The sequence below is a fragment of the Juglans microcarpa x Juglans regia genome, chromosome 1D (assembly GCF_004785595.1).
Source record: "Juglans microcarpa x Juglans regia isolate MS1-56 chromosome 1D, Jm3101_v1.0, whole genome shotgun sequence".
Taxonomy (NCBI): domain Eukaryota; kingdom Viridiplantae; phylum Streptophyta; class Magnoliopsida; order Fagales; family Juglandaceae; genus Juglans; species Juglans microcarpa x Juglans regia.
In genome coordinates, this window is record NC_054594.1 from 37,112,003 (window position 1) to 37,137,673 (window position 25,671).

A 25,671-nucleotide genomic window follows, 5' to 3' on the forward strand; every position below is an offset into this window, starting at 1 on the left:
TATTAATTGTACGCATGTGAACTGATGACTATACGATGTATCTATTGTATGTATTTTCTGAGAAAATCCACGAACTGCACGAAAGGCATGAAGACGGAAGATTTCGCGGATCCTACGAACCGACGCTTTCACGCGCGCCGTGAGGTGATGCTCGCGGATGCCGTGAAGGACGAAGTTCAAGGTGACGCTTGTGGACTTCACGAAAGTCAACGTTTAAGCCCATGCATGTTTTAAAATGAAGTTTTCCACAAACGGACTGTTAACAATGTTTTCTCATGAACTGAACTGTTAAATGAAAGAAAGAACCGAATGAAAGCTCCAGCTCTTTAGAGCTAGCATGAACGAATGAAAAACAAGAATGAATAAAAGCATTAAATGTATGAAGACACATAACGGCCACATGAATGAATGAAAGGGTACCAATGAATGGGCAAATTGCAATGCTGGGTAAATAGTACTGGTAGTGCACCCAGTGCTACCCCCTATGAAAGGGATTCCCAACTCGTGGCCACGGACGGAGTCCGGGTCAAAAGGAAGACCACTAACCCCAACACACGGGACGTAACAGTGTGTACTGGCCTATGAAAGTGATAAGAAAGAATGTATGTATGCATGAATGCATGTACGCACGAACGTGTGAACTTTTAAGAAATGAAGACACTGACGGGGGAAACGTTTAACAAAAAGAAAGTCCCTCTTGAAAGGAAAATCCCATCCAGGGATGTTTTCGAATGAACGCACATATGCAAGAATGCACCGCATTCTTGCAAAAATGAAGTCACTGATGGGGGAAATGTTTTACAAAAAAAAAATCTATTTTCAAAGGAAAATCCCGTCCAGTGATGTTTTCAAACGAACGCACGTATGCATGTAAGCATGTACGTATAGTATGTACAAATGATGAATGCATGAATGAACACCTATGTTGTTATATTTTAACTGTATGAAGTAATGCTTACGAGTCATCGACTCATTTTAGTTTTTATGCATATCCCTTCCCCTCACAGGAACTGAGTGAAAAGGACGGATACAGCCCATGGGGAAGAGCACGTAAGTCTAGGCACGAGTTTTAATCGTACGAGAGACCCTTTTATTGTAAGAATAATGTTTTCTGCTGTAAACTTCTTTTATTCTAAAAGCACATTTTATGATATAAATGTAGAGTCTTGCACCCTGGGTATGCAAGTAAAAAGTTTTAAATCGGATGGTAATTCCCGTCGTCCTTTATAAAAATATTTTACAAAAAGTCCCACCACAAGGACGAGCATTACAGTCACCTTGTCGTAGACCTCGCGAGCTATTAAAGAAACCCACAGGATCGCCATTAACCAGAACCGAAAAGCGAGCCATTGACACACAATACCTCATCCACTTCCTCCATTTTTCCCCAAACCCGCATTTACTCAACATATATATCAGAAAATCCCAGTTAACATGATCATAGGCCTTCTGCATATCGAGTTTGCATAAAATTCCTAGAGCTCCCGACTTGATCCTACTATCCAAGCATTCATTAGCTATAAGAACCAAGTCCAAAATTTGCCTCTCTCACACAAAGACATTTTGGGTCTTTGAGATAATCTTCTCCATGACCGTGCTCATCCTATTAGCAAGAACTTTGACGAGTATCTTATACATGCTGCCCACAAGACTAATCGGCTTGAAATCTTGTACCTCTCTTGCACCGGCCTTTTTAGGGATTAATGCAATGAAAGTAGCATTTAAGCTTTTCTCAAATCTGTCATAAGTGAAGAATTCCTGAAAAACCGGCATTACTTCCTCACGCACCACCTCCCAACACTCCTGAAAAAAAGCCATAGTGAAACCATCTGGGCCTGGAGCTTTATCTTTATTCATTTTCTTGATTACTTGATTTACTTCTTCTTCTTTGAATGGTCTTTCCACCCACGCCATACTATTTTGATCAATGACCTAAAGGCTAGTTCATCTACGGAAGGCCTCCATGAATGAGGTTTCGACAACAAATGTTCAAAATGCCCAACCACATGCTCCTTTATCTCCACCTGATCTGAGGATACATTTCCATTTATGTTCAAGGACTCAATGGAGTTAAACCTCTTATGTGCATTGGCAATACGGTGAAAGAACTTTGTGCTTTTATCCCCCTCTCGAAACCACAAAGCCCTTGACTTTTGTCTCCATGAAATCTCCTCCATTAGAGTCAGTCTTTCTAAATCAACAACTACTTGATCTTTTCTGTTGTTTTCATCCCCTACACCTTCCAGGCCTTCTAACTCTTGGAACAAACTCTTCTTCTGCGAGATTACATTACCAACCACCTGTTCATTCGAAGTCTTCAAATCCTTCTTCAAAACTTTCAACTTTCCAGCCAATACATAACTCGGATTGCCCTCAATAAGGTATGAATTCCACCATTGTCTGACCAAGTCCACAAAAGCATCCATCTTTAACCACATATTCTCAAACTTGAACGGCCTTCTACCCCCTTGAACACCACTGCAGTCTAACAATACAGGAAAATGATCTGAGCATAACCTTGGAAGCCTTGTCTGACTTACATCTGGATATTGTATCTCCCACAAGGGAGAAATGAGAAATCTGTCCAGTCTTGACCAGGTTTGATTATTAGACCAAGTGAAATCTCCTCCCATTAACGGTAAGTCCATCAGACCTACCTCAAAAATGAAATTCGAAAATTCCACCATTGCTTGATTTTGTCGTCCTTCCCCTGATCTTTCGTTGGAAAATCTTGTAACGTAAAATCCCCACCAATACACCATGGGACCTCCCACCAAGAACATAGGCCAACAAGTTCATCCCAAAGCAACCTCCTCTCACTATCCAAGTTAGGACCATATACCCAAACAAATGCCCATAAAAAATCATCTTCAAAATTTTTAAAAAAACACCCCCACTGAGTATTTTCCCACAAACTCATCAATATTCTCCACCACCCTCTTGTCTCACATGATCAAAATACCACCCGATGCTCCTTTTGAGGGTAAATATAACTAGCCTACATATTGACAACTCCATATGCTCCAAATAATTCTTCTAGTGATAAGTTTCAACTTTGTTTCCTGTAGGCAAATGATGTCCACTTTCCATTGCCTTAATAAAGCTCTTATTTGAAGACGTTTATTTATCTCGTTCAGCCCCCTAACATTCCAACACAATATTCTGGGCTTCATTTATCAACTGTTCCAGCCCTCCCCTTGTTTCTTCCACGACTTGCACTCCCCTCATTCCCATCATAATTAATGGACCACGTCAACCTCTTCAACTCCCTATCTCTCTTTGATCCTGCACCATGTTGTCCTGCCTCAATGGCTATAATTAGTGCCTTAAACTGATCTTCATAGCCTTTACAAGAAATTCCCATACAACTTTGAAGTTCCTCTACCTTTTTCAATACCCAATCCTCTGAACCAGTAGGAGGAATCATACTTATTAGAGTAGGATCTCCTACAAACTCCACCCCCTCTGTTAAACATGGATCAAACACCATCAACAGGCCTTCCCCTTCTATCTCTGATGTGTTTCCACACTCCACAACAACGATAGAATCTGATCTAGCTCCCTCAAGAAGCTTAGTATGAGCCAAATCCAAAGGCATATCCATATGGACCTGATTGAAGAGTGACAACAAATTCAGAGGCATCCCATGGCTCACCATGCAGTTCTGTGGTAGCTCAGTTGAGGTCAGACAACCTTCCGCATAAATACTTTGTTCCAGGCCTTCCCCTTCATTGATTTCTCCCACCTCCACCACCGATGGTAGTATTACCACAACCGAACCATCCTTAGAATCGCCGTATGCCGTCACCCTTATCTGTACCAAACGTTGCCCAAGATTCGGACTCGGTATGAGGATTTCAGGCCCCTCCAGAGAACCCGATACAACGGGAACTGAGGGAATGACCAAAATGCTCGGAAGCTGCTGCGGCATCACTGCCGACAGCAATGCTTCCGTCGCAGTCACCACGACCTTCGACGACCTCATCTGAGGTTTCATCGGCGTTTGTACCGCTAACCCACCCATCGATTTGCCTGTGGGTTGGTTTCTTTCTCTAGAAAGAGCCCACCTGGAGAATGGGCTCGGGCCCTAGCCCAACTCCACAAATAACTTGGGCCTTCCCTTTGGGCCCACCATCTTGACTCATTCCCTTTATTATTTTATTCCCTGTCTCCAGCCCACACCCCAAGCCCAGCCCCAACTCTTCTTTACCCAAAACACACCGTATAAGTCCCTTCACTTTAGAACTCATCACCTGCAACGAATCCTACATATCCCGTAATTCCCTCAGTATAGTTACCTCTACTTGGCCAGATCACCTGCCACTTCCGTCTTGTCTCTGATCTTCTCCCAAAATAGAAAGATCACCTGTCCGTATTAGGCATGCCATGTCTGACTTTCGCACGTCTCGAGTTGACTGCAAAGCCTCCTTATACGACTGAGACGACGTGAAAGCTACTGCTGACGAAGACAGAAGGACTCTCCCCTTCCCACCTTCACTTCCAACCTCCCTCAACGCCGCCTCAAGTTTTCTTCACCCCATCCCATCTCTGTCCCCAGGTATGATGATGAAACTCTGACTTCCACCACCGCTATAAACCACCAGAGACAAATAACTGCCGCGAGAGTTTGAACCTTGATGCGCAACAAACGCTCTGCTTCCTTCTCTTTGAGCAGAATAATATCCTTTACCACTGTGCTTTTGACAATCCTCCAACTTTCTTGAAGCCCAATGCACAGTATCCAAACCCAACCTCAGATTTTGCACTCATTTCCAACCCCTCTCAGTGATGATCACTCCACTCCCATCAACCCGAACCTCGAACACCTTAGACTCAATTGCTAAACTTCTCACAGAAGACATTTTCCTTCCAAGAGCACTCCAGAAAACCACCGTCAATCACCCACCACCGCCATCCTCAACAAGAGTTTGAAAGAAAAAGATTTTGTGCCCGGAGAGAAAAAGGGAGGAGAGAGAAATGAAAATATGATACTTCAATTTTTAACCCCTCCAAGATATACCAGGGTGTTTTCTTTAAGTAAAACCAGCATTTATTTTTTCATCAGTCACATTCTTGATACTTATATTCTACAAGATTTAATGACATATAAACGTTTTATTAAATACATTATCTATATCAACTTATAAATAAAATTTTTATTTATTTGGTTATTTTGAAAAGCAAAGCCTCTCAACCTTAAAATGTACGTCATAGATCTCATACCCAACCCTCACTTATGAAATGTTATATTTCTTTTTATTGATAAACAAAATTTTATTAGTATCAAATAGAATTGAGTATTAAATAGACTAAGGTTCAAATATACAAAACATATATAAGAACATCGCCTATGCAAGCTAGTTTAGTGATACAAGAAAATCATGAAAAGACATGCCATTAAAAGTTAATTACAATTGACGAATGAAGTAAAGTAGTGAAAAATAAACTTATTATCTTATCCATCGACCATTTTCAATCTTCAAATCTTCTTGCATTCCTCTCTCTCTAAATACACCATCATAGACAAATTGAGACCATCTTCCACATTGTAACAATCAGAGGATTGGCCCGGATGCCTCGCCAAAAAGCTATAAAATGTTATCGACTGTCACCATCGGCATTAGGCTTTGCCTATGAACCGTAATCACCCAGCCGCGCCCACTTATCCAAATCCAAGTCAAAATGTGTGTGTGTGTGTGTGAGAGAGAGAGAGAGAGAGAGAGAGAGAGAGAGAGGTCACAAACCTAATTTTAAAGAAATTGAGTAATTTACTCTTTTTTCACATATAAGTAGTACAACTATCATCAACAGTGTCAGTTAATTACAAAAACAATGATGCTGGGTATTATACAGGGATTTTTTCACAGCATTACAAAGGGAGGAGAAAAAAAAGTTGAATACACGAGTTTTCAAAGAATATATATTTCCAGAAAATATTTGGTAGAGACCAAACAGCTCGTTTGGGGCCTTTGCCCCCAAAAACTCACCCTAAAACAACCAAATCCAGGAAGCAATAAAACAAAAGCCATTCAAAATGGAACAAAGCACTCTCTTGTGGCCATCTGATGTTATTAGAAATATTAGTGTAGCTCAGTTGGATTGACACTGTTTGTCCGGGACTTCTAGTTGGGAGGCAAGAGGTTCAGAAAGCTCCCTTGAACAGGTTGACTGGCAGCCTTGGCTGACTCATCATCTGTCATATAGATGAGCCAAATTAATAACAAATGCAGAAACTGGTCGGCTATATTTAAAGCTGAAACTTAGCCAATTCAACTGATAGCACCCATATCCAAAAACCTAGCACCCTTCGACAAAAACTTCAACTATCCTTCCAAATTTTATATCACAAACAATGGTGGCATCTAAAAATTATGTGACTCCACTGTGCATTCCTGAATCTTCCTTGCCTTATTATTGTTGATATAGGCAAGCATGAATACCAAAGTCTACAAAATTGCAGAAAGATGGGCCTACAGATATCTAAAGGTTCTATCATTCATGCGAATTTGCAAAAGCATTTTGGTTCTTGCACAAAATCATAAACTCGACGGCATAATAAGAAATTGAAAAAAAAAAAAAAAACAGCTGGGAAATTTCTGAAAAGCTTACCAAAGAGGGACTTGATGGAGGGCCTCTTAGTTTTAGTGCTCTTCTTCTTTAATTCGGCTGTAAATATGAATGTATGAGAAATGGTCACATAAAAGATCACTGCCAAGGACAATTGTTGCACTAGATGAAGTAATGTTCCAAAAAGACGGACATCGTATGCACATATAGAGTAGTTATAACCTGTATAATAATTGCAACCTCTGTTTTATATGTTATAATGATCACCTAGCTCATTGTATAAACATCACACTTTTTTGTTTTAATACAACTTAGGGCATCAGGTGTGGTAAGTACAAAAATGAAAACTCCTACTCAGGCCACAATCCACAAGAGATATTGCCACCACTTGAGGAATTGCCTTGAAAAGGGGTTAAAACAAGTAACCATTGTTTGAATAAAGCTCACAATAAAATAAAGAGGCAGGTTGACTAAGACTATTCAAAAATAGCTTTTCCTTTACCCACATATAGTCAGAAAACAGTGTACAATTTAAAACAACTCGGCTTAGCCGTAGAGCCCTGTTCCCAATATACTGGGTCGGTTGCATAAATTCCAAATGCTGAAAATCAGAGGGTTGTGATAAGTTAACCAGACAGCACATTAAACTATGGGCAGATCTAGAGCTGAGCAAAAATCTGAAAATCCAACTCTGCACCGGCTCCACTCCGACTCCAATAAGTCGGAGCTTTTTTAACCAAAAAAAGTCAGAGTCAGAGTCGGAGGTGGCAATGTACCAACTCCGACTCCTATATTATACATATTTTATAAAAATATATATATTTTTTATATATTAATCATATATATATATATATATTTTTTCTCAGTAATATATTAATCATATATATTTTATATAACTATAACTTATACTGTTAATTAAATTCAATAATATACTAGTATGAGCAAATTATTATAAAATAATATGCTTAAAATATAATATAAATAGAATAAATTGACTAATAATAGTTTAGTATATGCAAGCACCATACTATTAACTATTACTACCATGTAACACTAATGTATAATAACATGTAATACTAATTATATAATAACTAATGTATAGTAACATTTAATACTAATGTATTATGTATAAATACAAATATATAAATTTATAATAACATGTAATATTAATATATAATAACTTAAGTATAATAACATGTACTAGTAATGTATAATAATCAATGTATAATAACATGTAATACTAATGTATAAACATTAATATATAATAACATATAATACTAATGTATAATAACATTAATTTGTGCAATGAGTTATTTTTTCAGTTTTGGTTATGTTTTAATAAAATTGAAATTGAAAAAGTATTTAAAAAAAAATTGAAATCTAGAAGCCCAAATCCGATTAGTGAGAGCACAAAATTGTCAAATTTAAATTTCAAATGGGCTAAGAAAAAAAACCCAATAAAAAAGCCCAAATCCGACTCCGCTCCGACAAGTCGGATTGGAGGTTATGTGCATCGTAGTCGGAGTTGAAGGTCGAATTCGACCTCCAACAAAGTCGGAGTCAGAGGTAGGGCACTCCAACTTCGACATTGTCGGTGCTGAGCCCTAGGTTGATCCACAATAGAGTGATTCCTCAAAACTATGTCTACATCATAAATTATACAAACGGTAAAATGGGCCGAACATAGATATAAAAAAAAGCACTAGGTGCTTTTAAAGTTACTAAGGCAAACAACAAATAAAGAAGCTCAACTAAAAATATTAAAGTAGACATCCATTGAGAGAGGAAGGTACATACCAATCCCAGGTAACTGGTGATCATTTACAATCTCAAAGTTCTTGTATGTATAACCAACAAAGTTAACATCCTTAGATGACAGCATCTACAGCATAGGAGAAAACAGCAACATAAATATTGTCAATCAATACCACCCTCTTTCAGTAAGAAATTTAAACTGCATGATTCTTAGATCACATGGTAAATGGCTAATATGTAATGCTAGCATACTATCAATAAAAGGGACCTAAAAAGGCAACAGCAAACAAAAAGGAAACTTCTCATCAGATTTTAAGATTAATTGAATATGAGAAAAATAAAAGTTCGCAGACCCAAGCCACCATGGAGAAGCAAAACACTTAACGATTCACTTTCTCCCTAAAAGACCATAGTGGAAACTACATTTCTAGAACATACTACTTATTAAAATATTATTTTTCTGGACATGCTAAATAGAATCACTCTGAAGATGCTTCATTAATAGAAGAAAACTACTAATAAACTATATCTAGCAAAATAGAAGATTTTTTTTTTTATAAGTAAAATAGAAGAAAAATTAATCATGTGCCCCATTACTCCAAATGAGCTCATTGCATAGTAACCAAATAGATTCCTTTTTTCATTAGTATTTAACTGCATTCTAAAAGTACCTGCTGCTATATCTATAGAAGAAACTCAACTGTACAACTATAAATAATATAAATAAACAAAATTTGTGTTGAAAAAATGCAAACTGAGCAATGGTTCAATTATCAGTGAGTAATTATCAACAGCTAAAACAGCAATGATGTTTATAGGAAAAACACAGTACCAACAATTCTCATAGTCAATATTATAAATACACAAAACTACAAACAGGACTTTGTTTCGAAAAGAGTGTACTGTATATTGAGATACTAGCAAAGCTGAGGATAGAACAGTCCCCAGGTACTTGGGCTAAGACTTTGCATTGGTTAATAAAATTTTCCAACTACCTATCGAGGAAAAGGGACCCTGGCTTAGCTGTGAAACAGCTCAAGCAGAAAAAGCATACATGTGGGATACTAGTGAAGATACTACCATACCAAATCTTTAGGCTTGGAATGCATCAACTCAAATTATGTATACCAACCTTTCTCCATGGACCTGCTTTTGATGAAGTTTGAATTTCCTTATCAGCCTACGGAATCAACGATGAATCATGAGAAAGAAAACAAACAAAGAAATAACATAAACATTATATCTATGTATTCTCATACAATTAAGAAATGAAAAAAAAAAAATACAAACTAATTTACCTCTTCAAACTTCTCAAAGTTTTGAGTATCCAACTCATCATTGACCTCAGGAATAAATGCTGCTTTCATTTGATACAATTTGTCCCATTCGATGCCTTTGAACCATGGATGAGACTAAAAAGAACCAGGTCAACAAGTCAATTAGTTAATTAGCAATTCAAAGGTAAAATGCAAACCAATATAACAGAACACATCATACAACACCTTTATTTCATCTGCGCCTTTTGTTCCAAGTCTCTGGTCTACATTACATAACATTTTACTAATAAGATCCTTTGCTTTTGGAGACAGGTTTGCTTCTTCTGGAAATTTCAAATGAGTTCTCCAATTAACTATCTGCATAATTGATAAAGAGGAACCATGTTCCATCATAAATGACAAAGATAAGAGAGGCAATGGAAAAGAAAACCAAGCAGATGTAAGCCCCAGAAAAAAGTAAGTGGGATTAAAATTTATAGTAGTCCAAGGTCATTGTAGGTATGAGGCAGAAAGGAAATTGCATTAAAGTTCCCAGGAGTAAGAAAATTTGGCTTCAACCAAGAAAAAGCACAAATCTAAGGTATAAAAGAGAGAATTTAAACTAAGTCACTTAATAGTTTTACAAATGGCAGATATCCAATAGATGTATCTCAGAAATGAGTTGTCTTGATCGAATCTCTTTAGAAAGAAATTTTAGAAATAGATAGCATATTACAGTAAAGGTCTTAAATAAAGGTTGATTGATATTTGGACACTCGAGTCACATAATTTTCAAAACAAACTGTCAAGCACCAAAATGTTGATTTGTAAAGATGGACAAAGAAAATTAATTCTGGAGACCCTTCTAAACAATATGGAAACTAATAAACTGGGGTGAAAGAATCCCCACTACAAACTTTTATTCATTATAATGCCTATTTCATACACACTGCCACATAAAAAATATATATATATATATAAATAAAATTTAAAAATTTAAAAATTTTTTTATTTAAAAAAAACTCTATATGAGCACCATTGCATTGCAGAGTATGTATGCAACATGGTTGCAGAATATACGACGAGCAAATGGTAAGAAGTTACGACCATGCTAGGCAACCCTCACACACTGAATGCGAACAGCATCTCATGTGCACAATTAAGCATATTTTCAAAGTACAATTGAAGAGTTCAATTTGCAGTCTATAGATTTTATGTTTATATGTAATCGAAGATTTTAAAAAAAAATGCAAAAGGCATTGCCCAAGTACACAAGTAGTATATACAAGAGGGACATCTAATTACAAATAGGCAAAGCAGTTAATACAAATTGCCATCTTAAATCTTTTAGGAACACTCAGCTCTAGATACTCAACATAAAAATAATAATAAAAATATTCCATTATACTCTATTAGCTAGAAAGATTAACTGTGCAAGAAATCTCTAAAAGGTTTAAGGAATAAATACATTTTTAAAAACTTGTGATTGAGGAATTAAAAATGAAAAAAGATCCGTAATTGAAGAAAATGTATTTTATTATAATTATGCATACAGTGGTCCAACTCCAGGAGAGACACAAGAGCAGTAGGAAAAAGAAAAGGAAATCAAGATAAGCAGATAAGCATGCCCTGCTTGAAAAATGTTCTAAAAAATCATATGAAGAAAAGAAAAGAACCAATATTCTTGAAGTTACCTTCCTACAGGTTGACATAGGTTCATCAGAGTAAAAGGGTGGATATCCCACAAGCATTTCATACATAATAGCACCAAGAGACCACCTGTATATGAATCAAAAGGATCTCACTAGCATGCATTGTAGAAAAGATCGATAAAAAAAAAAGCATCCAAATACCAACCAATCACATTCCATCCCATATCCTTTCTTCAGCAAAACTTCTGGGGCAATATAATCAGGCGTTCCAACAGTTGAATAAGCCTGCAACATTGAAATATCGAAAAAAATTAACAACATAACCATGTATGTTACCATGAGATTCTAAAAAAAAAAATCCAACATGAAAAAACATGAAGATAAACCCTTCACACAAATGAAGAAAAGGCACGTTAAAGACAACATTGTCTTGTCTCTATTGATGCATGTGATGTTGTGAAACTTACAAGCATCCTCCTGTTCCTCTGCCAATGTTGAAGTTGCTCCTGTTGTGTGCGTTTTGGTACCACAGGGCCAGGGCGTCCATCACTCTGAAGAGCCCCACTAAGGTTGTTTCCAAGAGAAAAATCCTTCTCTTGGAGATTACTGCAGTCTAGTGGTTTACATAATCCAAAATCTGATAATTTCATGTGACCATTTCTATCAAGGAGCAAATTATCTGGCTTGATATCTCTGTAATATGTAAACATGGAATTTGTTATATGAAACAAGAAGATAATAGCAGAAATAACATACTGATAGCCTCTCATCACACATGTCAAAGTACCTATGAATGTAATTATGCTTATGGATGGACTCAATGGCTAGGACCGTTTCCGCAACATAAAATCTGGCCTCATCTTCTGTCAGTATATCCTTGCGCATTAATAAAGTCATCATATCTCCACCGGGAAGATATTCCATGATGAGGTATAAATACTCCTCATCTTGGAATGAACAATAAAGCTTGACGATGCAATTGCTATCAACCTCGGCAAGTAGATTCCTCTCAGCTTTCACATGTTCAACCTGAATAAATTTAAACAAAAAAAAAAAAAATAGAAGATTCAATTATGAACATAAACTTAATAAAATTTTCTGTCAGGCTTAGTAAAATATATACTTGTCCCCTGCGAAGCATCTCTGATTTTTTAAGCTTCTTCATAGCATATACATGACCAGTTGACTTCTCCCTACAGATTCTAACCTGCACCATAACATAAAAATTAGTAATGGAAAACAAATCGATCTAAGAACATCACAAAGAAGCAAACACCAAAGATGCACCTCACAGAAACGTTAGTTATATGGCCAGTATCAGTCAAGGCCATCACTAACTAAAAGCTCCAACTTAGCCAGCAGCACATCCTTCTTACTCATTGCCTAAACAGAAAATCTACAGCAGAAAAATGTGGCCTACCTTATAAGAAATAAAATTGATGCAGGCATACTTCATTATACATTTGTAAAAACCCATTTCAATTATGAAGGCTTATTTTTTTTTTTTTTAGGTAAACGATTATATTATATTAATACGAATAGGCAAAGCCAAGTACACAGGTGGTATACAAGAGATTACACCTATTTTGGGGGACGAAATAGAAATTAAAAAAAAAAAAAAACATGAAAATCGAGGCCATTGAAATCTACAGCTTTGGCCCAAAGAAAGAGAGTGGTAATAAACAGTAATCTAATCTCCTCCAAAGAGCGCTCCCTGTCTTTGAACGTCCGGTCATTTCGTTCCTACCAAATACACCATAGAATACAGATAGGGATCATCTTCCACACAGCTGAGATTTGTGGTAGGCTTTTTCAGGTGATATTTGTAGTAGGATTCCATTCATTTTCTTTTCACTGTATTTTTTTATGCTATCTGGTACTATGTAAACATTTCTAGAAAAGCTAGAGAACTTACTTCAGCCCTTGTAGATCCTAAAAATTTGTTGTTCATAGTTATTCAATCTTTTGGGGCAGGAAGTAGCCCATGTAGACGTTGTCTTAATGGACATAAATCAAGTGAACAATTTTAGGAGTACTAAATTTGTAGAAGTGCGGGTTTCTGTTGTCATTTGATTATTGTGTTCCTAACTTCCATCTTCCTCTTCCTCCAGATTATTTCTCCTCTCTTTTCTAAAAGTAAAACCAAGCCCACTCAGGTTACCTCAACCCACCAGGAACCTCATAACTCCAAAGCATGACACCATTAAACGTAAAGAATCCCAATCTCTAGGCCTCCTTCTAGCATATAGCCCCACCATGAGCGTTAGATAGATGCAAAATATAGAGGGAAACATAGAAGAAGAAAATTTACTTGCAACTTCCACTTCTACAAGCTACAAAATGCCATTTCAATGTATTTTATTATGTTTATTGTTTTTCTAAACTACCAATGGTAAAGGCTTGACAAAAACAATAGCATTATAACAGCAAAAAGAAATATGAAGGGTCACTTGTATGCAAATGGATTAGAAGCAATGCCGAAGTATGTCAAAGCAAGAAAGTTATACCTCTCCAAATGCACCCTTCCCTATCATTGTCAATGGCTCAAAATCGTCAGCACCCATCTTGTGCCTTTGAAGGCGCATGTATTCAGTTTCCTTCTTCTCCAAATACTTTAGCAGGTTGTTCTGCTCTTCCTCAGAGACCTCAGCGTCAGCTAACTTCTTTTCAAGTATATTGCGTCTGAATGGAATTCAAGTATATTTATGCCAACATTCAGGGTTCTAAAAAACTTGATTACTTGAACAACAGAAGTGCTTTCTTTACTTATTACACAAAATATATATTTTTTTGTATTTTTTAAGTTTTTTTATACATAAGTTTATCAAAAAATCTAGAACCCTGAGTGCACTTCTGTTGTAAAGTGCACTTCTGTTGTTCAAGTATAGTGCACTTCTGTACTATATGGTGTGGCTGCCATATGTTGTCATATGTGATGTATATGCTTTGAACCCTATATTAGTCCATGTTGGACTTCCAAATGAATTGATATTTGATTGCTTATGTTAGCATAGAAGTGAATATCTACAATTCTTGAACTTTTTTTGTCAAGGCCTTTTGCATATATTTTGATTCAACCATGTACTACAATTTGATTATGGCTATAAAAAAAATATGGCACCATGGTATTACTTAAAAAATATTATCAAGTATCATAGATGTGTATATTTAGTAAAGCATGAGAGAATTATAATAAATACTATGTTTAAATTTTATGTAATTAATGGATTACTTGCTTTTCATGTTGCATAATACTCTAAAAATTTGACTTGAAAAGCTAAATGGTTTACCATCTTTTCTTTAAAACCTTTTTTTTAATAGTAGTTGATGGATTTTTTGTTATAAACCAACTTTAAATATGTATGCTTCACTTTAATCAGGTGTGCGCTTAATGCCTAGGCAATGACGCTTGCGCTTAAGTGTGCCTAGTGCTTTCACAAACACCAAGTATTCCTGACAGTATTTATAAACATATCCAATCCATCAGTAATGTAAAATTGCAATCATTGATTTATGAAAAATAATAGAAGAAGCATTGAAACCATACCGCTCCTTCCTCTCCTGCAGGCTCTTCATCTGATTCTTGTAATGGTCTTCTATATACTGCTTTGCTGCGGCAACTTTCTGCTTAGTCACATTTGAAGGTGCTTCCTCATTCGTCGGCACTTTCAACACCTCCATCCCATTCCCTACAGCTTCCTTCTTCCTTGAAGCATTTGACTTGTCTTTCGACTTAAACTTACTGAACCAAGCCCTCACCTTGTCCATTTCTTCCGTTCTACTAATTCCTCCCACCTTGTAAATCCACACTTTTAAATGCACATATTACTTCATTTCACCAAAAATTAGTGTAAAAATCAGATCGCATATGCCATGCAGCATCGATCATCTAAACGTCGTATGCATTTGCTCTGTAATTGACAAAGAAAGCAACCAATTTCTATTTCAGAAAAATATCATTTATAAATTAGACTGTAACAAAAAATCGCCCCCTATCCTCGAAAAACTTGAAGATCTTACTTTATACAACATACGCCGAATGCAATGCTTGCTTACCGAGAAACGACAAGAAAATATGCAAAGAAATTATTAGCCACGAGAAACATAACTGAGAATCATTACAAGCTACGTGCTCAAACCCTCTTTTTAAACTTTAGTCAAATCCTCATCCTAGTTGCATTTTAAAGTTTCATCCACTTATTATTTTCCCGCATTTTGTCAGCAACCAAGCAGAGCTCCAAAACTAAAAATTAAATCAACGAACAAACTGAATTTCGAATGAGAATCTCCGAAACCAAGATTGAAGATACTTTTGCGCACAGGAAACCGAATCGGACGGTTCCGGAGGGCTCCGATAAGTGAATATCGGGGAGGGAGGGAGAGAGAGAGAGAGAGCATACCGTAGGGAGTGAAGGAGCAGAGTAACGGAGCGAAACCTAGAGAAAGAGATACGGACGAACTGAATAGTTCGGCGAGGAGGGAAGTGAGGAGAGGAGCACTTCGGGTTGATGACGATTGTGGAGATGCCCCATTAGCAAGCTTAAGCTGCCTCCGTAGCCTTTTTGTGTTGAAAGTTGAGACACTCTGCTTTTTACACCCAAGACTTTTTTTTTTCCTTCCTTTATGTGCTTAGCTGGTGTTCCTTTCCCTTGGTGCTTTTTCTCAAAAAAATAAAATAAAACTCCTTACCGAGTTTGAATTCTCGCGAGTTGATTTTTCGTCACATTATTTTTTTTAAAAAAAATATTATCTATACTTATAAATTATACGTATTAACCTGTTAATTATTAAAATTACGAAGGTTTTAAAATTTAAAATTCATAATTTGATTTAAAAAAAATTGATAAAATTAAGCGGATACTTTTATTTAAAAAAAGAAATTAATTAGGTACATACTTAATACATATAATATTGTATGTAAAATTATAAATTTATATAGCGCTACTTATATGTAAAATAAAATATTATAGACAAATTTTATAAATCAAATCTGGAAAAGACTTGTAATAATTTAAAAATAAAAAACTAGGAGCAAATCTACGCAAAATACAGGTATAATTAGCTAACCGTCTTGCATCATTACTTGAAATCTCTATCGCGAGCAGTAAGCGTTAAGATATTGTCGAAAGAAATATGTTAGATCCATAAAAAGATTTTGTAAAAATAATTTTATAAATTGATTTGGTCTAATGCAATATATCATATTTATTTTATAATAAAATAAATTTTACAAATTAATCTAACATATCGTATTAAATTACATTAATTTATATTTTTTTTACTTTTATACAATCTCTTTATAAATCATGCAATTTCTTAATTTAAATAATTAAATTTAAATCTTTTTCTCAATTTAAACTTTTGACTTAAATGATAATTTGATATGATTCAGACTAAATGTATGGAGTTCGGAAATACATGTTGAAGAGAAGTTTTCTCACGTGTCAAGATGAGTGTAAATATATAATTAAAATAATTAAATTTAAATCTTTTTATTAGTATAAACTTTTAAGATAAATAATAATTTGAATAAAATATGCAATAGCATTCGTACAATATTCTTTTTCTGTGAACAAAAGTTAAAAATAGCATACCACAAAAGCATATGAACTTTGGAGTCCTATGCATATTGAAAATTAATTTACTAAAATGAGAGGAAACATAATCATAAATAGAGGGAAATGTTTCGTATTTAAAATTTTTTTTAAATAAATAAATGTTTAAATTTTAACTGTAAGTAGATGGTATTGCACAACAATAGCATAGCTTTTATTTCAGAAATTATATATGTTGAAGATCTAATAATTTTAACGAAGCAATATATTATCATATTGACTAATTATAAAATAATTATATTCGTATCATTAATATTTGAATTTAGCATGAACAAGACGTAATTAGAGAATGTTGTTGCCCTCACCATTTTTATTTATTTTTAATAATTTCAAAATCATATTCCATCCTCTTTTTCTCGATTAAAAAATATATTAAAAAAATATTTTATTTATATATATACACACACATTCACATCAAAGAAGTGCACGACATGATATAGACGAACGAGAAATTGGATGGAGGAGATGGTAATTACAGCAATAAAATAAAAAAAAATAAAAAAAAAAAAAGAACAGGGTGATGAGATGGACCACTCAGGAGATAGACCCAGTGGAAAACTGTCAAAGAATAATTGCCCAAACAATTACGCATTCAAAGCCTTGATGTCCGCCTGAGATACTGCCCCCGCGTGCCTGTCACGTGTCACCCTTCATTTCTCATTTCTCTTTTCTCTACTTCTCGAGTCCACCTGCACCTCCATTTCCTTCCTGCTTCCTTTTCCTTACTCATGATGAAGACCGCGTGACTATCCAGTAAAATGGTACCACGTGTTAATGCATTTGAAAATGCATAAATTCTAAAATAATTAATAACTAAATAAATTGCACTGTACTTTAGTTTAATATTTGGAATTTCTAAAGTGGTTCTTTATGTTATTGTTTTGATCACTAAAATTAAGGGTTTGTTTAGAGAGTGAAATGATATGAGAATTTTGTAAATAATTATAAGATAGTTTGTGAATAATAATGAGAGTGTTTGAGACTTTGAGTTGAGTATTTTTTAAGTTTTGAAAATGAGAGAGAAAAATTTAAATAAAAAATATTATAAAGTTAAAATATTTGTTTTATAATATTATTTTTGTTTGAAGATTTGAAAAAATTAGAATTATTTTTTATTTTTTATTTAAAAGTTTGCAAATTTTGTAATTATTAATTTGAAAATTTTGTATTTAAATTATATTTAAAAATAAGATAGAATGAGATAAACAAAATCAAATAAAAATTTTATGTCTCGTCTAACACCTTCCACCAAATATCATTTCGCCATATCACTACACTAGTTAGGAAGGAAGGAAGCAATACTTTTTGTGGATCAAAATCCAGCTTTTAATAAAACCTTTAACTAATTTTTCCTTTTCAATTCTTTGTAAAATGCCCGTAAGAGATGGTTCAGTGCAAGTTGGCGGTGACCATGACTAGGGTTGTGCATAATGGGTCGTAAGTCCAATCCATTCGAAAGACCCAACTTCCCCAACTCGTGAAAGATGAGTTCATCGGGTCAAACGTATGATACCGAGTTTTAGGAAAAACAACCAGTCGAATCCGCCGAAACCGAAAACACTACCCTTGAGACAAAAACACTCTGAATTGAAGACGAAAACACTCTCTTCTCTCCATTGCAAAAACCCTAGTCACTGTCGCCTTTCTTCGTCGCCGTTCACCGTTGCCTGTCGCAAAGGTGCGCTCTCTCTCTCTCTCTCTCTCTCTCTCTCTCTCTCTCTCTGTGTAAGATTTAAGTTTTCTACTCTTGGGTAGGCCCGTGGGTCGAATAAGGAATGGTGGGGCTGGGGATGTGTTTAGGACTTTGGGTCTGTTGCGGGATGAAGGGAGAGAACGTGGTGGGTGTTTTGGTTGGTCTCTCTAAAAGCAATTACTCAGCGTTTTTTGTTTGGGACGAGCTCGTTAGGATTTACAAAGAATTTATGTTTTCCCCCATTGTTTTTCGATATGATCTTGAAGGATTTACAGGGTCAAATGTTGCACTTTAGGACCATTTTAGATGAAAAAAATTTATTTTCACTACAACCATCAATGCAGAAAATTTCTCATTGCCAATGCAGCCATTTTCTCAGGCTAGCGTGGTTGCTTCAGCCTACTCAATTGCAAAGCAAAATAAAGCTGACCAATGTTGGAACAGAAGACTCGAGTTGAAACTATGGAGATCGAATGTTGGAACCCTAGATCTGGGAACAGAAGACTCATAATTGAAGATGATGAAGTGGAGAAGGCAACTGGGCTGAGGTCGTGGGCGTTGTTGCAGTGTCTGTTGGAGGCTGGGCTGGGAACTGTGGCCTTTATTTGCTAAATGCCGGGTCAGGTCATACGGGTTCGACTTGGTTCTATTTTATCCGGGTCGGATCGGATCGGGTTAGCGCCTTAATTGATGTCAGTCGGGTTAGGTTGGGCGCAAACCCGATTATTTGAGGTCGGGTTGCAGGCCTATCCATGACATTGATGGGGGGAAAGAATCAGTAATACATGTGGTTTGTTTAATTATCAACAATAGTGGCGAAAGGACAATAGAGTAAACGAAAGAAGTTTTCGTGAATATAATTCATAAAAGTAAACTTATAAATTGACACGGTTTCATCCGATACGTTATATCTACTTTACAATATAACGTATCACATCAAGTCATATCAATTTGTGAGTTCACTTTTCGTGAAATTTTGTTGTGGCGAAAACATTTGTCTGCAAACAAAATAAAAGTCAACAACATCAATATTTATGTTTTTATCATAATTTTAATGTTATGAACTGTTACAGGAAACAGGCGAGAGGAAGGAAAGGCAGAGTTTTTTTAGTGAAGTTGAAGAAGGAGAAAGACGAAGTAATGGGTTCTAATCTGAAGTCCCTTGGTCAAAAGGGTTGCTGGAAGGGAGTTAGTTCGTCACCGTTGGATCATGCAAATAGGAAGCACCTGGAGCTTACACGTGGACGCAACAACAGCTTTATCACTCCTGTAGCGGAAATTACAAGTAGAGACACTCTTATTAGTTCAAAGATTTTATCAGCCTTTATATTTGTATTGTCTATTATCTCCCTACTTTATGTGTCATTATCCCATTATTTGGGACCACTTTCTGTTATACCTCTGCTGTATGTCAGAATGATGGTTTGTTGAGATTTTATGCAAAAAGTGATATTTAGTTATTTCCCTCAATTCTTTCATCTTCTTCCTCTTGATTAAATCTGGAGGCCCTCACCCTATAAGTGATAAACCCCTTTATTTCTAATCTTTGTGTATGAATTGTTACAAGTGGTATCAGTTATCAAAGATCCTTGATTCTATACAATGGCTGAAGGAACTCGCTATAACTAGTTACAAGAATGGCTCAATGCCCTAAAAAAAACCACAGATGCCCAATATCGTGCCATTGAATTTGAGATGTCAAATTTGAAGAAATGCTCAGAGTCTCAGTTCAAGACTCTTGAAACTAAGATGACTGTCGTGTGTAGGGAAGTCAGCAACCAGCTAGCAATGTTGATCGTGGAGCTGCAAAAGAAATCACACAGTTAGTACAATGAGGAACGAATCATCTTCAGTCACTCACCAACACCATGAAAATCGCAGGGAAGTTTTTGGTGATGTAGTTCCTCAATCCGTTTGAGTGGAGTTCCATCATTTCATGGGGAATATCCTAATGGATGGATTTATAAGATAAACCCTTTTTTAACTTTCATAATACCTTACCCCCAGCATAAGTTGAGATTGGCATCCTTCCATATGGAAGGACAAGCATTAATGTGGTTCCAAAATATGGAGGAAATTGGAGCTTTCACAAATTAGGATTCTTTCATCCATGCATTGTCAGTGCGTTTTGGCCCTAATGCCTACAATGATCCCACGGAATCACTTACTAAATTACGCCAAACTAGTTCAGTTGATGACTATAAGGCTAGTTTTGAAAACCTGTCCAATCGACTTAAAGGCTTAATAGAACCTCTTAAACTGAGTTGCTTTCTCAGTGGCCTTAAAGACGAGATTCAGGTAGCGATTAGGATGTTTAACCCTCCCAATCTCATATTTTCCTATAGCCTTCCAAGATTGTAAGAGGAGAATGTGGCCTTGGTAAGGAGATACCATCGTACCCTTATATTGCCTTCCAGTGATCTTGGAATTTTAAAAACACCCCTTACCATGCACTTTGAACCACCCAAAGGGGCTGTTAAGCCTCAAATACCAATCCACAAAATTAATCAAGCCCAAATGAAAGATAAACGTGAAAGATGATTGTGTTATTGTTGTGACTCCAAGTGGGGTCCGAGCCATAAGTATCAAAAACCAAAGTTATATATCCTTGAGGAGGTATGGGAAGATAGTGGTGAGAATAAAATGTGGGATAAACCAGAAGTGGAACAACCACTTGCTACCTTAGACCTCTCTATTGTGGAATCTAATCTGGAGATATTATTGCATGCAATCACAGGTTCCCTTAACCCAAGAACTATGAGGGTCAAAGGGAATGTGGGATCACAGTGGACTATAATTTTAATTGATACAGGTTCCACACATAATTTTCTTGATCCTGTGGTAGTGCTAAAGGGCCAGCTACCTATTAATCGAGATAAGAAGGTAAGGGTGAGGGTGGCTAGTGGTGAACAACTCCTAAGTGAAAGGAAAGTGTGAAAGCCAGATTTAATATTCAGGGAACTAGTTTTGTTGACAGCATGCATGTTTTGATGTTAGCGGGGTGTGGCATGGTTCTAGGCATCCAATGGTTAAGGGGCTTAGTTCTATCCTATAGAACTTTAAGAACCTCACAATGAAATTCAATCATCTCAACCAGGTCGTGGAAATTAAAGGATTGGCAGCTTCTCATCTTATTGAGGAAGGGGATAGAAACAAGAAACATAAGTTGGAGACCCGAGGGGTGTTATTACAATTACTCTATGAAACAAAAAATAATGACCAACCACAAGAAATGGGGCTAGTGCAGTAATTGTTACATGCCTATTTTGATGTTTTTTCTGAACCTAAGGAGTTACCCCTTCTTAGGACACATGATCATGCAAATACACTGTTGTCCCAAGCAGGTCCAGTTTTAGTCTAGCCATACTGATATCCTTATTTTCAAAAGGATGAAATTGAGAAGATAGTGAAGGAGTTGCTCAACTCAGGGGTAATTTGACTGAGTCAAAGTCCTTTCTCCTCACCCGTGCTGCTAGTTAGAAAAGCGAACGGTACCTGGCACATGTGTGTCGACTACATGGCACTTAATCAAGTCACAATCAAAGATAAGTTCCATATCCCTGTAGTAGAAGAACTTATGGACGAACTACATGGTTCTAAAATTTTTTCTAAGTTGGACCTACGTTCTAGATACCACCAGATTCGCGTGAGGCCTAAGGATGTGCCTAAAATAGTGTTCTAGACACACGAGGGGCACTATAAACTTTTAGTTATGCCTTTTGGGCTAACTAATGCCCTATCAACCTTTCAAAGCCTCATGAACGAGGTGTTTAAACCTTTTCTACGGAAATTTATATTGGTGTTTTTTTATGACATATTAATATACAGCAGAAGTGAGGTGGAACATGTGGAGCGCTTAAAAATTACTTTGGAAACCTTGCGGCAACAATACATATTTGCCAAATTATCGAAGTTTCGGTTGGTTGTAGTGAAATCACTTATTTGGGACACCTAATATCAGCTCAAGGGGTTCGTGCAGACCCTGATAAACTGCAAGCCATGCTGCAATGGCCACTCCCAAATTCAACTAAGGGGCTGAGAGGTTTTTTTAGCCTCACAAGGTATTACCAGAGGTTTATTCGTAGATATGGGGTTATAGCAGCGCCTCTAACTTAGATGCTTAGAAAAAACAGCTTTGAATGGACAAGTGAGGCACATGAGGCTTTTGAAAAACTGAAGGCAACAGTTACACAGCCACTTGTTTTAGCCTTACCGGATTTTTTCCAACCGTTCACCATCGAGTGTGATGCCTCGGGTGGAGCAGTAGGGGCGGTACTTATGCAAGGGGGCATACCAATTACTTACTTCAGTTAAAAACTAAAGGGAAAGGCATTACAACTCTCTACATATGAGAATGAGCTGTTTTCTCTTGTTTCAGCAATGCACAAGTGGCATCCTTACCTATTAGGTCAGTCCTTTACAATCAAAACTGACCAAGAAAGTCTAAAATACCTACTTGACCAAAAGATTGGCACCCCCATGCAGCAAAAGTGGTTAACTAAACTATTGGGTTACGACTTTATTGTCGAGTACAAAAAGGGGAAGGAGAACCGCGTGGCGGATGCACTTTCCAGGAAAGTGGAACCAGAGGAAGTTGTACTCTGTTTAATATCTTTTCCTACAGTAGATTGGTTGATTGAGTTAATGATGGCATGTGAGAAGGATCTGCAATTTCAGGAGTTAGTCTCCAATCCCCTGCCACCCCACTACACTTTTAGAGATGGTCTGTTGTTGTACAAGAGCCGAATATATGTACCCAATGATGACTCCTTTGAAACTAAATTGCTGGAATTGATGCATAGTAGTGCCTTAGAGGGGTCATGCTGGTTTTGATAAAACCATGCATAGGGCTCGAAGGGAGTTCTACTAGGTTTGACTTAAGGCAGATGTAAAAAGGTTTGTGAGGGAATGTGACTTATGCCAGAGAGTGAAACATGAAAACAAATACCCTGCTGGACTCCTACGACCCCTACCCGTACCATCCCCACCTTGGTCACACATAACCATTGATTTTATTGAGAGCCCCCCAAATTCACAAGGGTATAATAGCCTATGGGTCATGGTGGACTGACTCACCAAATACAGCCATTTTACACCCATTTCTTATCCATACACAACCAAACACTTAGCCCAACTTTTCCTCGAACACATATTTAAACTACACGACCTTCCCTAACCATAGTTTCAGACCGAGACTCAACCTTTACTAATGACTTCTGGCAAGAATTGTTTAAATTACAAGGAGTACATATGGCATTCTCAACAGCTACCACCCACAATCCGACAGTCAATGGGAAGCAGTAAACAAAAGTTTGGAAAATTACCTTCGTTGCTTTGCTAGAGATCAGCCAAGGAACTGGTCCAAGTGGGTTTCCTTGGCCGAATGGTAAGACCAATGTGCACTCCTCCACGAAGTTGTCTCCATTTGAGGCCCTCTACAGGTATGACCCACCTCGCCTCAAGTGTTACATGCCGGGTACATCAAATAACGAGTCAATAGATGAAGAGTTACAAAACAAATAACAAATGATGAAAACCCTCAAATTGAATCTACATCAGGCCTAAGAACGAATGAAGAAATATGCAGACTTAAAGATATCAGAAAGGGAGTTTACAGTTGGGGAGTGGGTCTATCTTCATTTACAGTCATATAGATAGACTTCGGTGTCGTAGAGGAGGGACTTCGGTGTCGTAGAGGAGGGACCTCAAGCTAGCTCTGAGGTACTACGGCCAATTTCAAGTGCTGGAGAGGGTCGGTTCCATGGCCTACCGTCTGGATCTACCTCCATCTGCCAAGATCCACGCCACGTTCCATGTGTCCCAGCTAAAGAGGAAAATCGAGGCAAAGGTCAAGCCTTTAGCAACCCTACCAGCCATTAATGCCGCAGGAACCTTGAAACCAGAGCTCGAGGAAGCCGTAGCCTATCGCATGGTGAATAAGAACAACAGGCCGTGCACGGAGGTGCTGATACGATGGCAAGGGCAGGGATTGGAAGATGCCACTTGGGAGTTGTACACGGGCTTGAAAAATCAGTATCCCTACCTTGTAGGCAAGGTGTTCTAACAGTGGGGAATTGTTACAGGTGACGAGCGAGAGAAAGGAAAGGCAAAGTTTTTTGGGTGAAGTCAAAGAAGGAGAAAGACGAAGTGATGGGTTCTGTTCTGAAGTCCCTTGGTCAAAAAGGTTGGTGGAAGGGAGTTAGTTTGTAGCCATTGGATCATGCAAATAGGAAGCACCTGGAGCTTACACGTGGACGCAGCAGCAGCTTTATCACTCATGTATCGAAAATTACAATTACAGACACTCTTATTAGTTTACGATTTTACCAGCCTTTATATTTGTATTGTCTATTATATCCCTGCTTTATGTGTCATTATCTCATTGGTTGAAACCACTTTCTGTTATACCTCTATTGTATGTATAGACAGAAAGATAATTTGTTGAGATTTTATGCAAAAAGTGATATTAAGTTATTTTCCTCAATTCTCTCATCTTCTTCATCTCAACTAAATCTAGAGGTCATCACCCTCTAAGTGAGAAACCCCGTTATTCCTAACTCTGTATGTGAAGTGTTACATGAACTTATGGTCCATTCTCTTTTCACTCTATGTACATAGGTTGGCAGAAATCCCAATAATGTTGTTACGCATCGACATTGTCAAATTTTAATGTCAACGATCTTCAGGTTACGTGTATATATGGTTCCTAATTTTCTACGTGTCAATAATGCTAACAGTAACAGATGGGCCGAATAAATAAGCTTTTTCTCCAAAAAATTAAGGCAGCAATCAAAAGGGATGGACCATGGTGGGAGCCAAGCATCCCAGCTTTTTTCATGTTATTTCACATCTGTTCCATTCAAAGTTTGACCTGGTCATCGTACATTAGGATTACTTTTAATCCAACCCAACGGTTGCTTAATGCACATCCGAATCTTGAAGTATGGTTCTTTCCTGAGTTCTGAGTTATGACTTAGGTATCGTTTGAATTCGAAAATAAGTTGAGATGAGTTGAGATAGATTGTGAATAGTAGTGAGATTTGTAAATTAAAGTTGATAAATAGTAATGAATAGTAATAAAATGAGTTGAGATGACTTACGAATATAATCGAACTTTAAAGAAATCCACACTG

General features: G+C 36.8%; 1 protein-coding gene and 2 long non-coding RNA genes across 3 annotated transcripts; all 3 read right to left on the minus strand.

The window, feature by feature from the left end:
- Window positions 1–5,748: 5,748 nt before the first annotated feature.
- Window positions 5,749–15,846, minus strand: LOC121252324 (serine/threonine-protein kinase tricornered-like). The gene is given in 15 exon segments (XM_041151931.1): window positions 5,749–6,128; window positions 6,131–6,193; window positions 6,610–6,666; window positions 8,365–8,449; window positions 9,455–9,502; window positions 9,621–9,734; window positions 9,825–9,956; window positions 11,273–11,357; window positions 11,436–11,515; window positions 11,698–11,923; window positions 12,018–12,259; window positions 12,354–12,437; window positions 13,738–13,912; window positions 14,778–15,141; window positions 15,631–15,846. Coding segments are annotated over 14 exon segments (1,650 nt in total). The 5' UTR covers window positions 14,999–15,141; window positions 15,631–15,846; the 3' UTR covers window positions 5,749–6,090.
- Window positions 15,847–17,317: 1,471 nt separating this feature from the next.
- LOC121252401 lies at window positions 17,318–24,219 on the minus strand. The gene is made up of 2 exons (XR_005938216.1): window positions 23,863–24,219; window positions 17,318–17,591 (listed from the first exon to the last, which is right to left on the minus strand). It is a non-coding gene; the product is annotated as an uncharacterized LOC121252401 (long non-coding RNA).
- On the minus strand, window positions 19,972–23,623 carry LOC121252390. Its single transcript, XR_005938212.1, has 2 exons — window positions 21,132–23,623; window positions 19,972–20,758 (listed from the first exon to the last, which is right to left on the minus strand). It is a non-coding gene; the product is annotated as an uncharacterized LOC121252390 (long non-coding RNA).
- Window positions 24,220–25,671: the final 1,452 nt, after the last annotated feature.